General features: G+C 50.0%; 1 protein-coding gene and 1 long non-coding RNA gene across 2 annotated transcripts; one reads left to right on the forward strand and one right to left on the reverse strand.

The window, feature by feature from the left end:
- Positions 1-1,918: 1,918 nt before the first annotated feature.
- On the forward strand, positions 1,919-11,194 carry LOC103109269 (keratin, type II cytoskeletal 3-like). The gene is made up of 9 exons (XM_060195307.1): positions 1,919-2,710; positions 4,521-4,741; positions 5,775-5,835; positions 6,766-6,861; positions 7,057-7,221; positions 8,258-8,383; positions 8,998-9,218; positions 10,474-10,508; positions 10,836-11,194. The coding sequence occupies exons 1-9, from the start codon at positions 1,952-1,954 to the stop codon at positions 11,150-11,152; spliced, it is 2,001 nt and encodes a 666-aa protein (XP_060051290.1). The 5' UTR covers positions 1,919-1,951; the 3' UTR covers positions 11,153-11,194.
- LOC132539515 (uncharacterized) lies at positions 7,400-10,949 on the reverse strand. The gene is made up of 2 exons (XR_009550849.1): positions 10,814-10,949; positions 7,400-7,709 (listed from the first exon to the last, which is right to left on the reverse strand). It is a non-coding gene; the product is annotated as an uncharacterized LOC132539515 (long non-coding RNA).
- Positions 11,195-15,606: the final 4,412 nt, after the last annotated feature.

Raw genomic sequence — 15,606 nt, forward strand, 5'->3', positions numbered from 1 at the left:
ACTGGGGCTCAATGCCTGCATGATGACTCCACCGCTCCGGGCAGCCATTCTTTTCTTGTTTTCTTTCTTTTTGATAGCGAATGAAGGATAGGAAAGAGAGAAAGAGAGGGAGACAGAGACACAGAGACAGAGAGACAGAGAGAGATGGATTTCAGGTGAAGACTGGAACCTTGAACCTGGGCACTTGCACACTGGTAATGTGTGTTCTACCAGGTGCACCACCATCCGGATCCTGATGTAAGGGCTTTTGAGAAAACAGTCGACTCCTAGACTATGATGTAGTTTGCAATTAACTTTCTAGTATACGTTGTGATGAAAAAAATAAAAGGAAATTTCAAGAAACTTTGGGTGGAAAAGAAACCTGGTTTTTGGAATCTAAGCCATCATAGGGCCATCCACAGCTACAGAGGGCGGTGAAGCCACACCATCACTTCCCCTCTCCTTTTATATAGTGATTTAATAATGAATAACAAGAGTATAAGAAAACAAGGGGTGCAATCCCACACAGTTACCACCACCAGAGTTCCATATTCTATCCCTTCCACTGGAAGCTTCCCTCTTCTTTATCCTTCTGGGAGTGTGAACCAAAATTTTTTATGGGGTGCAGAAGGTGGAAGGTCTGGCTTCTGTAATGCTTCTCCACTGGACATGGGTGTTGGCAGACAACCATCATTCTTTAAACTTTTCCTGGGGTGGGGGGGCAAGCTTCCTAGATGGTGCAGGTGAACACTCTCATGTGCAGCAAAGGAGGTTGATCCTGGGGTTTTATTTTATCGACACCAGGCTTATCACTGGGGCTCTGTGCCTGAATGATGAATCCATTGTTCCCAGCAGCTATTTTTTCTTTTCAAGAAAAAAAATTGTCAGTAGATTGGACAGAGAAAAATTGAGATGGGGGGGGGAGATAGAGTGGGAAAGAGAGAGAGATAGAGAAAGAGAGAGAGGGAGAGGGAGAGGGAGAGAGAGTGGGAGACATAGAGACATAGAGACACCTGCAGACTTGCTTCATTGCTAGTGAAGCTTCCCTCCTCTGCGGTGGAGAGTAGGAGCTTGAATCTGGACCCTTGTGCATGGAGATATGCAAGCTCAACCACCACTGCCTGCACCCTGGGTTTATTTTCTGAGTGGGAATTTGGAAGAGGCAAGGTTGGTAGTCTCTCTGGCCTGGGCAAAGTGCTTTATACCCACTTCTGCCTGGACTGGTCTTCCTCCAGCAGTCCTTCCCCAAAGCCCCTCTCCTCCCTGGGAGTGTTCCCCCTGTAGTCCTTTGCTGCGACTTCACTCCTTCTCAGCCCACTGCATGTCCCTATTCTGCTGGGACTGACCTGTATCTCCTCCTGAGCCTCCAGTTCTCTGCCAGGGTCCCCAGTCCTCAGTGCTTCGAGCCTCTTGTATGTGTCATGTGTGTCTCTTCTCTCTGGTGGCAAGAGCCCCAGAGACAGCTTCTGATCTTACTCTGGCTTCTGTACCCCCCATCTTTCTTCCTCTTCCTTCTCCAAGGTCTTCCTGGGGCTCTGCACCCCTCTCGTCACCTCCTGAGACTGGCCTGGTTGGCAGAGTGGCCCTTGGGGCCCAGAAGGGGTAGAGAATCGCTGACCTGTCACTCCCAGGATGGCAGCGTAAGTCTCCCAGGGATTATAGGCTGTGTCCAGTCCTGCAGAATGGCCCCTCTCCCAATATAAGCTGGTTTTAGGTGAGTAACCCTGGGAAAACAAAGCCATTTGGGAATTTGGGGTGATTACTGAGGTGTGTTTCAAGTTTTAGACTCTACCTCTAGCTGCCAGGCAAACCAAAACTGGTAATACCTCAATTAACTGGCTGGCACCATTAGCCAGCCAAGCGCCTGGGCCCTATATAAAGGCCACCACCAGTGCCAGAACCTCAGAAGGTCTCTGAGTCCTGCTCCAGCCTTCTGAATCCACACTTGCTTTGGAATACTTTGCTGTCCGCCATGAGTCGCCAGGCCAGCTACAGCCAGCAGTCCTGCCAGTCTTCCAGTGGAGGCCGCCGCCAGGGCTTCAGTGGCCGCTCAGCAGTGGTGTCCGGCCAGAGTCGGATCAGCTCCACCAAGACCTCCTCATCCTCCCGCTCAGGCGGCGGTGGCAGTGGGGGCAATTTCGCTTGTGCCATGATGGGTGGAGGTCTAAGCAGCCAGAGTCTCCACAACCTCGGAGGCAATAAGAAGATCTCCATCAGTGTGGCTGGAGGCAGCTCCCGTGCTGGTGGCTTTGGAAGAGGAATGGGTGGGGGCTTCTGTGGTAGAGCTGGGGGCTTTGGCGGAGGGTCTGGAGGCTTTGGCGGAGGAGCCAGAGGCTTCGGTGGAGGAGCTGGTGGCTTTGGTGGAGCCAGGGGCTTTGGAGGAGGAGCTGGTGGCTTTGGAGGGGGAGCTGGAGGCTTTGGAGGGGGAGCTGGAGGTTTTGGAGGGGGATCCAGGGGCTTTGGAGGGGGAGCTGGAGGCTTTGGAGGGGGAACTGGAGGCTTTGGTGGCCCAGGTGGCTTCAGTGGCCCAGGTAGATTTGGTGGCCCTGGTGGCTTTGGTGGCCCTGGTGGCCCAGGTGGCTTCCCTGGGGGAATCCAGGAAGTGACTGTCAATGAGAGCCTCCTGCAACCCCTCAGTGTGGAGATTGACCCCCAGATTGGGCAAGTGAAGGCCCAGGAGAGGGAGCAGATCAAGACCCTCAACAACAAGTTTGCCTCCTTCATTGACAAGGTGAGGGCATCTCAGGGAAGCTGGGCAGCGGGCAAATCTGACTCATGTGGACTGGTTTCTTTCTTCCTCAGAGTCTTAGGACTCTGGGGGAAGCACTGCAGGTTTTCCCCATTGTGGTGGCCCCTGGCACCTATTGGCCGGCCTGAGGCTCTTTAATGTAGCAGTGGGTGATGGGAACCTCTCGGCCCTGCCGGATGGAGCCCCTAAGCCTCCGCTGCCTGGCACCGTGGCTCAGCAGAGGTGCTGCCCTGACTGTCTGCTTCCAGCTTGCTTGCAGTGACTCCTGTTGCCCTCTGTACCCCCAATACAGCATACCTTCTTTGTCCATGAGGAACCATGAACAGCTCCTCTTTGACAGAGTGGCTGACTGTGTCCAAGCTGAGCTTGTAGCTGAGAGCTGAGGCTGTCTGCAGGGATGTGGAGAGTTCTGGGGTAGAGGGGAGGTTTACCACCTCCCAGGTAATTCTTGCATGAAGAATTCGTTGTGAGCACCTGCAAACACGGAGGCCATTTGACACTTCCACCTGTATAGTGAGAGTCAGGCTGAAACCAGACATGATCTGTAAAGATTTCCATGCCCCAGGCTATCCTATACATGATGACAGTTGTGTGACTTGAGGGTATTTGAACTTGGTTACCTGCTGAGGGTTTTTGCAGAAACTTTTGAGAATTATGTGTGGGGAAATCTTTGTAACCGCACGATGATAGGAGGCTTTAGATAAAGGGCTTCTAGAATTCTTTTTTCAAATTGTATGTATGTGAGAGGTCCCCATCATGTATGTGTGTCCTGGGCAAAGCTAAAAGAGAAAGGAGATACTGGTCTTAAAGACTTCTTTGAAACAGAAACTCTTGAAAGAACTTAGCTGGTAGTGGCCATCAGGATGTCTAGGTCAGTTATGCACAGAGAAGTAGGCAGTGCTGTCAAAGTGTCACCACTCCACAGAAGGTGGGCCTCTCCACCCCCAGCCCATCTCATCATCCTTAAAGGGTGGGGGGTTCTCAGGTCTTGGGGTCCTGAGTGCCCAGCGTAAGGCCTGGCCCAGGCTTGGTGCTCTGTAGACATTTGTTGAATGGCCAATGGTTTGCCATTTACTTCATCTGTGTGGAGCTGGAACTTGAGAACAGAAAGGTTTGGTAGCAAATGAAAGTGTGAGGTACGTTTATCCAGGCCTTCAATTCAGCTGAGCCTGCCATCCAGCCAGGCTTGACAATGGGGGCCTGGGCAGCTAGCCATGTCTGGAACCTGTCCTAAGACAAGGGATGTCTGAGAGCCACTTCTGGATGGTTCTCTCCATGTTCTCCTTAGTGCTGTGTCCAGAGCCTCTTTCTGGGGACTAGTCTACTGCAGGGACTGCAACCTCCTGCTATCTGTTGAGGATGAAATGACTGGGCAATGAATGAACTGATGAACGACAAAGTGGGAAGATCAATGAACACAACTAAGGAAACCTCAGTGGTCTTATTATTCACTTGTCAGCTTTGTGGTTACCCCTGGCCTCCAGCTCTGGCTTATGGTGATAGCTGGGACAGAATCTGGAACCCTGAAGTCTCAGGCAAAAACAATCTTTTGCACAACCTTTCTGCTATCTCTGTCCGCTGGCCTCCAGCTTTCTTATCTGGACAGGCTGGTTCTACCTCCCCTGCACTATCTCACCAATAGTGTTAGAGTCAAGCGGACCCAGTATGCAAATGCAGCCCAGAAGAGAGACAGGCCCACCTCCAGGACTCTGTTTCTGGGGATGTCATGAGATGCCAGGCCAGGAGTCAACCTCAGATAGCTCCCTGATGCTCCTTTTTCCCTGGATGGCAGGTGCGGTTCCTGGAGCAGCAGAACAAGGTCCTGGAGACCAAGTGGAGCCTCCTGCAGGAGCAGGAATCTGGTTCCAACACCAACACCAACAACCTGGAGCCATTCTTTGAGAACTACGTCAGCAGTCTCAGAGAGTTCCTGAACGGGCTGCACAGTGACAAGGACAGGCTGCAGGATGAGCTGAGGACCATGGAGGTGATGGTGGAGGACTTCAAGAAGAAGTGAGTGTCTCCTGGGCTCTAGGGGTGACAGGGATGGGACAGTGACTGGAGGCTGGGCTCTGCTTTAGCTCTGATACCACTTGCTGTCATCTCCTCTCACCTTTTCTGACGCTCAGTCATCTCAGTCTTTTAGACAAAGGCTCCTGGCTTATTTAGGGGTAGAAGCCGCTTTGGGAATCCAGTGACTGGATAAATACAGATAATTGTGGGCTTCTAAAACACTCCAAAGCTTATTCATGAACCTTATAGACTCAGATAACTGCTCACTACTTGCCCTGGATGCTATCCCTTTAAATTTCCCTCCAAATGTGAACTCGATTCCCCGTGTCCAAAGGCTTCAAAATAAGAAGCGGTGTTTCACAGGTAAGAGTGCAGGCTCTGGAGTCTGAGTGCCCTGTTTGAGTCCCATACTGTCACCTGCCATACACGTCTACAATTTAGTGACTGTTCCTTAGCTTCTCCGTGTCTTGGTCTTCTCGTCTGTACAGCGGAGGGAATAATAGTATTTGTAGGGCGGAGTGAAGTTTGGAGGAGTTTACTCAGTCTGACTCAAGGAGCAGGACCTGGTGCATTCTTAGTGACCCACTCTCGTTTTCATTCATCCAACAAATGTCTATTGACAGTCATGGGGGGGGGGGTTGCTGTACTTCCTGTACCCAGAGCCTTTGCCATGTACCCCTAGCCTCAACCTCCTGGCAGCTCAGTTTGGTCACATAGACAATCTTAAAAAAAATCCAGATTTATCCAGAAAGTACCCCAGGGTTAATCAGAATAGAGCACCCCACTAAGGAGAGGCTTAGTAACTGCCATCTACATGGTTAAGTGGTGCCGGGCATATGCTAAGTACTCTGCAAAGTCTGCTGAATGGTCTGGGTCTCGCCTGAACCCAGAAGGCTTAGTGTTTGCAGAGACAAAAGGCCTGGGCTCAGCCATCCAGATGAAAAGCCTGGTCTGCATTTTGGGAGGAACTCTGGGGCCAAGAGGCCAGCGCTCAGAGGAGGCAACCAGAGAGGAACTGACTCTTTGCTCACAGGTATGAAGAGGAGATCAACAAGCGCACAGCAGCAGAGAACGACTTTGTGGTCTTGAAGAAGGTGAGGGTCCCTCCCCCACTGCCCACCCTAGAACCTGATGAGTGGCTGGTTTGAAGGGTGAGGAGAGGCATATGTTTAGTTCTAGCCATTGGAGGGTCTTCTAGGTTGAGGGCCAGGCACAGGGAGGGAACCCCCTGACCAGGCTGGGAAGGGGGGGTGGTGAGCCTGGGCCTGGTGTATCAGGGACCAGAGGGGTCATCTCCCTGCTGACCCAGCAAACTCTTATTCTCTCTCTTTCTCTATTTGGCCTTGTGGGGCTCATGAATCTGATTAAACCTTGAACTGTGATTAGAAAGTGGACAAAAAGAAGAAATAGGTGTTTATTAAAGAGAATGTTCAAAAGAGCTATTTATTTATGTTGCCTTATTATGTGCATTTCCACCAATCTGGGTTATTTTTTCCCCTTCCTTCCTTCCTTTTTTTCTTTTTCTTTCTTTCTCTCATTCATTCATTCATTCACCCATCCATCCATTCATTCATTCATATAGACAGACACTCAACACTAGAGCATCCCCTGGTTCCACGAAACTTCTACATGATGTGGGGGCTTGAACTTGGGTCATGCACATGTCTAGCCTGCACTCTACCCAGTGAGCTATCACTCCAGTTCTCTAAGGAGCTGTTTAACAATAACCTTTCAGTGTTGCAAACTGAGGTTTCTTCTCAAACCCTACACTTTCTCTTTGTCCACTCTCAGTGTTTGTGGTCCCGATCCCTATCCTCCCCCCTCTCTCACATCTTCTGCTGCTCTTCCCTAGTAGGTATTAGCCATCTCAGTTAGGAGTGTGGGGCCATGTCTGCAATGTTTGGGTGGGCCTCCCCTCTCCTGGGGGCAGCTGCTGGGGCTCCTTCCTCCTGCATGTCCGCACAGTGCCCAGGACTGGGCTGAGCCCCTGGGCAAACGGAGGCAGTGACTGAGCTCTCTCCCAGGATGTGGATGCTGCCTACATGACCAAAGTGGAACTGGAGGCCAAAGTGGAGTGTGCGACAGATGAGATCAACTTCCTAAAGGCACTCTACGATGCTGTAAGTATGTCCCATTTGGACCTTACTAACCACCTGCCTTTCCTCTCCTGGACTCTGAGTGGTGTCTGCCCTTGTCACCAAAGTGACATCTGCCCACCCGCCCCTTGGTCAGTCTCAAGTCCTTCTGAGCTGGTGATGCCCCCTGGGGGTTTGGGGGTTCAGCTCAGGAATGGGGCTGTTTGTCTGGCCCTGTAGGAGCTGTCCCAGATGCAGTCAGACACCAGCGACACCTCTGTGGTCCTGTCCATGGACAACAACCGCTGCCTGGACCTGGACAGCATCATCGCCGAGGTCAGGGCCCAGTACGAGGACATCGCCCAGAGGAGCAAGCTGGAGGCTGAGGCCCTGTACCAGACCAAGGTGGGTGGCACCATCATGTGGACTTGGAGGGTCTTGTCTCCTGTGTTAAAGTGCCTGGTCGGGACTTCCAGGGGGCTAGTGGGTGGAGGGGCCAGAGCAGAGGAACTCCTTAACCTCCTATAATGTATGAGAAGCCCCCCCTCCACCTTCCCAACAAAACACAATGCTAGCCAGAGTGTCCATAGGACCAATGATGAGAAGTCTTTAATTTAAACTCCTTTTGCTGCAGACCCTTTATTTTTAAATTAAATTAAATTAATTTTATTTATTTATTTCACCAGAGCACTGCTTAGTTTTGGTTTACAGTGGTTCTGGGGACTGAACCTGGCATCTTAGAGTCTCTGGCATGAAAGTCTTTAAGCATAACCATTATGCTGTCTCTCCAGCCCACTGCAGATCCTTGATTGTTAGGGATGTCTCCATGTCTCCTCCTGGTTCTTGCCAATGTGTGCTTCTCATTTGATGGCACCAAGGGCTTGAAGCAGTGCCTGGAACAGAAAAGGGAAGGGAGGAAGAGAGAGCAAGAAAGAGTGAGCAAAGTTAGACTCAGATGCAAGGAGTTCTGACCCTCTTCCTCCCAGCTCCTCAAATCTGACCAGGGCACAGAGAGCCCATTTACATCTGACTCTGGCCTTTGTGCCCAAGGAAACATAGCCTGCTGGTTCTGGAGGTGGTTCCCTGATCTAAAATATTTGTCTCCGAGTCCCAGTTCTGCTGCCTGACAGCTGGATGAGCTTGACCATGGTGTTCAAACAATCAGACTCAGCTTTCCTATTTGTATAACAAGGATGAAAGTCCCTTCCTCACTGGGTAGTGCGAGGTTTAACAGCCAGAGCACAGGGTCTGGGCAGCACCTGCTCTACAAAAGGCAGGGGCCAGGCTAGAGGCCAGAGCCCCTGAGCACTGGAGAGAGTAGCTGGGTTCTCCACCTGCTACCTTGCACATGTAGTATTGTGATTTCTCAGTCTTGGGACACAAAGGGGTTGGTTCGGGCCCTGCAAACTTCCTGAAAGTGTGATTTTTTTCCTGGACACAGCTGGGAGAATTGGAGAACACGGCTGGCAGACATGGCGATGACCTGAAGAGCACCAAGAGTGAGATCTCTGAGCTCAACAGGATGATCCAGAGGCTGCGGGCCGAGATCGAGAATGTCAAGAAGCAGGTGGGGAGGTAGTGGTGAAGGTGAAGAAGTCCCCCGCCCCATGGGCTTCTGCTCACACTGGTCAGCTTAGGGATCAGCATTCATTGCAGGGAACTCAAGCCCCAGTGTCAGGCAGGCTGAGTTTGACCAGGTCCAGCTCTGGGCTTAGTTCTGGACAAAGACTATGTTGGCTGCCTGGTGACTGAAGACTGATGTGAGGCAGAAACACACAGTTCAGAGGTGATTCAGAAACCTGTCTGTGTGATCAGGGAAGTAGCTAAGGAAACCCACATCTAGATTGCCCGAGGCAGTGAGAAAACTCTATCATTCAGGAGGGCTTCTCAGGGGAGGAAGACTTTCAGGTGTTCATTTTCTTCCATAAAAGAGGAGAGAGGTACATAGGGAACCTGCCCTCTTCTGAGTTAGGGTTGGTCTTTGGGTCCATGTGTTGCTGCTAATTCCAGCTCCCTAAGTGTCAGAGTCTAAGTCCAGGCCCCAGTTTTCACCTCTGTGGGTGGCAATCTTCTCATCTGATCCATGTGAAGAGACCCCTGTGCAAGTACTGAACACCCAAGGAGGGCTCCAGGGAGCCACCCACCTGAATCTAAACTCGACTTCTGATGTCCTACACCCAGAATGCCAACCTGCAGACGTCTGTGGCTGATGCCGAGCAGCGTGGAGAAATGGCCCTCAAGGACGCCAACGCCAAGCTCCAGGAGCTCAAGGCTGCCCTGCAGCAGGCCAAGGAAGACCTGGCTCGGCTGCTGAAGGACTACCAGGAGCTCATGAATGTCAAACTGGCCCTGGACGTGGAGATTGCCACCTATAGGACCCTGCTGGAGGGCGAGGAGTGCAGGTGGGTAGTAGTGCTTCTGGCTCCAGAAGGCCCAGGCTTTCCTGTCCGGACCTGCTGCGCTCGTGCGTGTGTGTGTGTGTGTGTGTGCGTGCATGTGTGTATTTATGTGCTGATGGAGATGGGGCCTCCAAACGCTGCAAGACCTCCAGGAGAGTCAACTGCACGTAAAACAGCATGTAAAAACGGCACAGTGCCAAAGTAGCACTGTGTCTCTGTTTGGCTTCCTCAGCTCTTTCCTGCCTCACACTTTGGCTATAAGACACTTGCCCACCAGAGGAGATGTTATGGATGCAAATACTAGCTCCTAGGCCATTGATTAATTAATTTATTAACTTACTGTTGCCTCCAGGGTTATTGCTGGGGCTCCATGCCAGCACTACAAATCCACTGCTACTGGTGGCTCTTTTATCCATTTTACTGGATACGACAGAGAGAAATTGAAAAAGGAGGGGGAGATAGAGATAGACCTGATTCACCCCCTGTGAAGTGTCCCCCCTGCAGGCAGGGAGCCTGGGCTCCAATTTGGATCCTTGTGGGGGTCCTTGCTCTTGGCACTATGTGCACTTAACTGGGTGTGCCACCCCCTGCTTCAGCCATTTCTTTATGAGTCCCTCTAATGTCAGGCTTCTGAAGAGGGTCTCTTGGAGTCTGAAGCCTAGCCCCAGGATGCTGGGGCAAGTGGCTTCCAATATTCACCGAGTAAAGAAGATTCAAAGAAGTGGGGAGAGGATGTGTAAGGACAGGGGTAATCCTCTGCTTGGCCCCTCTCCAGGAAACACTACTGGGAGAGTGTGGGTGAAGTTTGACCTCACCCAGTAGAAACAGGCATGTACTCATGATATAGAACTTTTGAGCACCTCTCCATTTTTTAAATGTTACATTTATTAATTTTTGTGGAACTAGGACCTTAGGCATTCATGATTTCATTGCTCCCAGGTTGCTTTTCTATTCAGATAGAGAGACAACGAGGGAGAGAGATAGAGAGATGCCAGAACCCAGGAATTTCTCTCTGTGCCATAGCACTTCCCATGTGGTGCTGGGGGTGGGTGGGAATTGGATGGAGCTGCATGAGGAAGGCCCTGGAGCCCCACCCAGTGAGCTATCTCTCCGGTCCCCAGTTTGTTTCTGTTTGTGAGGATCCATCAGGAAGGAATGTCTGGGGAGAGGCAGGGTTCTCATTACCTTTGCCCTAAGCAGGGGGTACTGAGGAGACGGGGGCTGTTCAGGGTGGCTAACAGGGCTTGCTTGCCCGCAGGATGTCCGGGGAGTGCCAGAGCTCCGTGAGCATTGGTGAGTACTGGGCGCTTTTCCCTCCAAGGCGCTGGGTGTCCGGGAACTATGCTTCTCAAATCCAGGGCCAGGCTGGTGTGGGCTCTCCAACCTGCAGTCCTGCTTAGAACTGTAGGGTAGTGGCAGGTGCACGCGCCCCCCCCCCCCCCCCCGCGGTGGTGACTCTGGGGACCCCAGAGAGGCCAGCTCCCCCTACCCCCCTCTGGCATCTCCACGGGTGGTTTCCCGGGGAGACAGGCGGGGCAGCCGGGTAGCTCCAGGGGTGGGGATAGAGGGGCAGACCCTTCCAGAGTCCCCCTCCTCACCTCCGATGACGCTGTTCTGCAGAGATGGTTCACAACACCAGCTCCAGCTCCAGCGGCGGCGGCGGCCTGAGCGGAGGAGCTGGTGGCCGCGGGGGTCTCGGCAGCGGCGGTGGCCGCAGCTGGGGCACCGGGCGCGGGGGCCCCGGAGGCGGCAGCTCAGTGGTGCGCGGAGGCTCCTCCACCAGCGGGGGCGGCAGCTCGGTGCGCGGGGGCAGCAGCTCGGTGCGCGGGGGTTCCGGGGGCTCCTGCGTGGTCAGCGGAGGCGGCAGCAGCACCTCACAGCAGAGCCAACGGTCCCAAAGCTCCTCTCAGAGCCAGCGGTCCCACCACAAGTTCTGAACCAGGTCTCCTGCCATCCTCCCCACTCCGCCCCCGCCCCCCTCAGCTCTGCGCGCTCTCCCACACCCCCAGGGGCTCCCCCTTCCCAAGGCAGTTTCTGACCTGTGCCCCCCACCCTAGCCATGCCTTCTCAGAAAGCTGGCAATGCTCCCCAGAATTTCCTGGGAGACTTGAGATCCTGCTGAAACTTCACCCGAATTCACAAAGCCAGGTCACTGCGCAGTCACCCCCCACAGGAGCTGGGCTGTGTCACCAGCCAGCGAACACTGACTGCATTAGGGAAAACCCCAACCACCCCTGTACCCCCAAACCCCCAGCACACTCCTGTTCCCCACTGTGGTAGTCAGGGAGCCCCCATGGGCCCCCTCTTCCTGCTGGTGCTTTGAGCTCCCTTCTTGATTCCAAAAAAAAACAATTCTTTGTTCTCTGTTCTTTATCTCCAATAAACCGCATTGTGTTTCAGACAAGGTGGCAGACTTTTTTTCTTGCTTTCTGAAAGGGGGTACAGATGCTGGCACTTGGATACAGGGTCCCTGTGACAGGCTGTCAGTGGCAACCTTTTCATTCAGGATTCCCACACTGGGTCTAGCCAGGTCAGGGCTCACCTTTCACACTTCACACCCTCAGCTCTGGCCACGGTCTGAGTCTGGAGGTAGACAGCCCAGAGGACCAGCATGGATTACACAGACCAACTCTCTCAATTGATCAGACTGCCAAATGCATAGATATTTCATTGCATTTTAAACGAGTCGTATGTTTAATTTTCTTGCTTTTGAATCTTTCCAACTGTGCTCAGAACTATCTAGTTATTAGAGTCAAGCATCTTCAGATGAATTTCTTTTCTGCTTTTATTTTTAATTTTTTATCACTACCAGGCTTATCATTGTTCTCAGTGCCTGCACAACAAATCCACCACTCTTGGTGACCATTTTTTACTTTTTCTTTTTCCCCTCCCTACCTCTTTCTTTTCTATTAGATAGGACAGAGAGAAATTGAGAGGGGAGAGGGAGATAGGAAGGGAGAGAGAAAGACACATGCAGACCTACTTCACCTCTCCTGAAGCTTCTTCCTGCAGGTGGAGATCAGATGAATTTATTTATAATAGTAACAATTACCATTATTATTATTATTATTATTATTTTTTACCAGAGTTTTTCTCAACTCTGGTTTATTATGGTGGCATTGGGAAACTTGGAATCTTCAGTGCCTCAAGCATGAAAGGCTTTTTGTATAACCATTATGCTATCTTCCCAGTCCCAGATGAATTTATGATAGTTTAATATTTTCAAAAGCAAGTCTAGTGATTCCAAAGTTTTTATAGCAAACATTTAATATACTCCAAGAGTATATTTTCACAGGTTTGATATGCTATGAGATGAGCCTTCAAATAGTGAGTTATGAGAGTTGACAAAGAACTTAGAGCAACCCTGTGAGAGGTCACTCTCCCCACCCCCAGTGCAGATTGAAAGCAGCCCCCAGAGTTCTTGGACAGAACACAGGCTCAGTGCAGGGCTGGGGAGGCCCCTCTGTGCTGCCCCCTGACTGCCCCCCCACCCCATGCATCTTGTGAGCAACAGACAGGTAGGAGAGAAGCAAATACAAATTCAGCTCAGAGACTCAGTGGGCCCTGGGCTCCACACTGACCTGAATATCTCACTAAAGCAAGCCAGAGTTATTTTGCTTTTTCATTGTATATAGAAGTTACATTTCTACTAAAAATCCTACCCACCTTAATTCAAAAGCCCTTTTACTAAAAAAAAAAAAAAAAAAGAAAAGTGCACTGAGCCCTGTTGTTGGGAAAATGGCTGTGTCACGATGCCTGCATGCCACAAAGCCTCAGTTTATCAGAACTGCAGTTAACGAAAATTACTATGTAATTAATATGAGGGGGAAAATGGATTGAATGTCTCAACCTTTTTGATGCACAGACCATAGCTCTGAGTATATATATATCTCTTCAATCTAAGCACTTAAGACTTCAAATTGGTAATCAGATTAAATTTTAACAGTGGGCTTAAACTGTTAATACATTTCTAATAATGACTTGTCCTTTGAAATATTAAATATCCTAAAAGGAGAACAGAAGCAACTGGTGGCATTACTTTATAAGATACAGCTATATGAAAATAGTATTAAAGGACATAAATTATGGTGAGGTCTTGTATAATACCGCAAATCCTAAAAATGGAATTTTCAAATTTAACCCAGTTGCCAAATAATTTGATTATAGCAATAACTATCTATTGCCTTCTTAAACCCTAAGGCAGCAGGAACCTTCCCCTTTCTCTATAAAGCCCATGTTTCTCCCAGGCCTGGAACCTCTAGGGTGGGGCTCGCTTTCCTGCATGCTTCTCTTAATTCATACAAGCTGATCCTGCATCTGCTGATCCCAACCTAATCAATGCAACCAGTACCACCTCGTCATGCTTCACTCCAGACTGTGTCCAGAGATGTGGAATGTCAACCCTTTAGCTTCACTACTCTAATGAGACCTTTCCTAGCTCACAGGACTCCTTAATTCCATTTCAGAATTAAGGCACAATTCATAACAAAACCTCAAAACCTGGACATAGACCAGGGCCCATGAGATAGGGCATATGTACATGTATCCATAAGTTAGGGGAAAATATAGACCTTAAAGCGAAAGTGCACAATAGTTTGCAGTGAGTCAATAAATGAAGCAAGCAAGTAGAAAGACCTAAAAAGACACCTTAAAGTACCTAATGAAACAGTTTCTACTTAGACCTAGATACCCTCCTCACCTACCTTCTATTACACATCCCTCAATCACTCCAAAGCTAAACTTGTCAGACAAAGTAAGGACTACAAAAGCTGAATAAGGGCAAGGGACTGGCATACTTTGACTCTTTAGTCACTATCAGGCCACCCCATCACCTGGGGCCCTAGTCAGGGAGTCCTTGGATTCCCACACAGACATGATGGGCCTAGACCTCTAGAGATCCCTCTCTCCACTATCACTGGTCGTCTCCATCAGGAAAGACATAATGGATCCCTTTGTGGGCCTCTATAGGACCTTGCCCTCAATTTGGGTCAACAATGGTAGGGAATTGTAGGGAGGTTGGACAACATATTTTATTTACCTCCTATCCAAGGAAAATGGGTCCTGAAATTAGTGCAGCCTGGAATGTTCCTAGCCAACACCACAGAATGCGAGCTCAGACTTAACGGGGATGTAGAGGTTACGTAGGCTCCTGAATATGGGTCCCAGATCAAATCGAAGGGGTTTGCAGTTAACAATATTTATATACTTTCCCCATATTTAGAAGCTACTCTTTCCCCTGATCCAGCTTTCTAGTCCTTTTTCCAACTATGACACCATCACCCCAGACAATAACCTGCATCCACCTACATATTAGTTGTCAGGCGCAGGCAGAAACTAGTAAAGTCATGGGCCCGTTGGAATATACCTAAAATAGACCTGCTAGCTTTTTTTGGGGGGGGGGTCTAAAACGGAGACCCCAAATCTTCATCTGCAGTATTCTTGCTTTTAGGTTCATGATTAGTCAACAGTTTGTTCTGCTTTATATCTTAACTCTTTTTCAGCCATCAGGTTCCAGATGCTACCATGATGCCAACCTGGGCAGATGACCCCACCAATGTGTCCTGGAGTCCCACTTCCTCAGATCCCTGCCCCACTAGGGAAAGAGAGAGACAGGCTGGGAGTATGGATCAACCTGCCAATGCCCAGGTTCAGCAGAGAAGTAATTACTTTCCACCTTCTGCACCCCACAATGATCCTGGGTCCATACTCCCAGAGGGATAAAGAATAGGGAAGCTGGGGGCCAGGTGGTAGCACAGAGGGTTAAGTACACATGGTGTGAAGCTCAAGGACTGGTGTAAGGATCCTGGTTCAAGTCCCTGCCTCCCCACTTGTAGGAGGTTCCCTTCACAGGTGGCGAAGCAGGTCTGCAGGTGTTTTTCTCTCTCCCTCCCTGTCTTCCCATCCTCTCTCAATTTCTTTCTGTCCTATCCAGCAACAATAGCAGCAATAGTAACAACAATAACAACAACAAGGGTGACAACAAAATGGGAAAAAATGGCCTCTAGGAGCAGTAGATTCATAGTACAGGTACCAACCATCAGCAATAACCCTGGAGACAAAAAAAAAAAAAAAATAGGGAAGCTATCAGGGGAGGGGATTGGATACAGAGTTCTGGGGGTGGGGATTGTGTGGAAATGTACCTCTCTTATACTATAGTATTGTCAATATTTCCATTGTATAAATAAAAATAAAAAAGTGTAGTTAAATGAAGTGGAATTGGTCAAATTGATAAATGGTAGGCAAGAATGTAAGTACCTACACAAATTCCCTTTCTTTCTTTCTTTCTTTCTTTCTTTCTTTCTTTCTTTCTTTCTTTCTTTCTTTCTCATGTGTCAAGTACGGTCCTCTTTAGCATAAAGAACTGACAGAGAATGACAGATAAGTAGAGAGT

This window comes from Erinaceus europaeus, chromosome 7 (assembly GCF_950295315.1).
Source record: "Erinaceus europaeus chromosome 7, mEriEur2.1, whole genome shotgun sequence".
In the NCBI taxonomy this organism is placed as follows: domain Eukaryota; kingdom Metazoa; phylum Chordata; class Mammalia; order Eulipotyphla; family Erinaceidae; genus Erinaceus; species Erinaceus europaeus.

Bases quoted from the DNA above. Each gene is read 5' to 3' on its own strand.
- LOC103109269 (XM_060195307.1), top strand. From the start codon at position 1,952: ATGAGTCGCCAGGCCAGCTACAGCCAGCAGTCCTGCCAGTCTTCCAGT. The intron at 4,742-5,774 runs GTGAGTGTCTCC...CTTTGCTCACAG, and splicing joins GTGGAGGACTTCAAGAAGAA to GTATGAAGAGGAGATCAACA. The intron at 9,219-10,473 runs GTGGGTAGTAGT...GCTTGCCCGCAG, and splicing joins CTGGAGGGCGAGGAGTGCAG to GATGTCCGGGGAGTGCCAGA.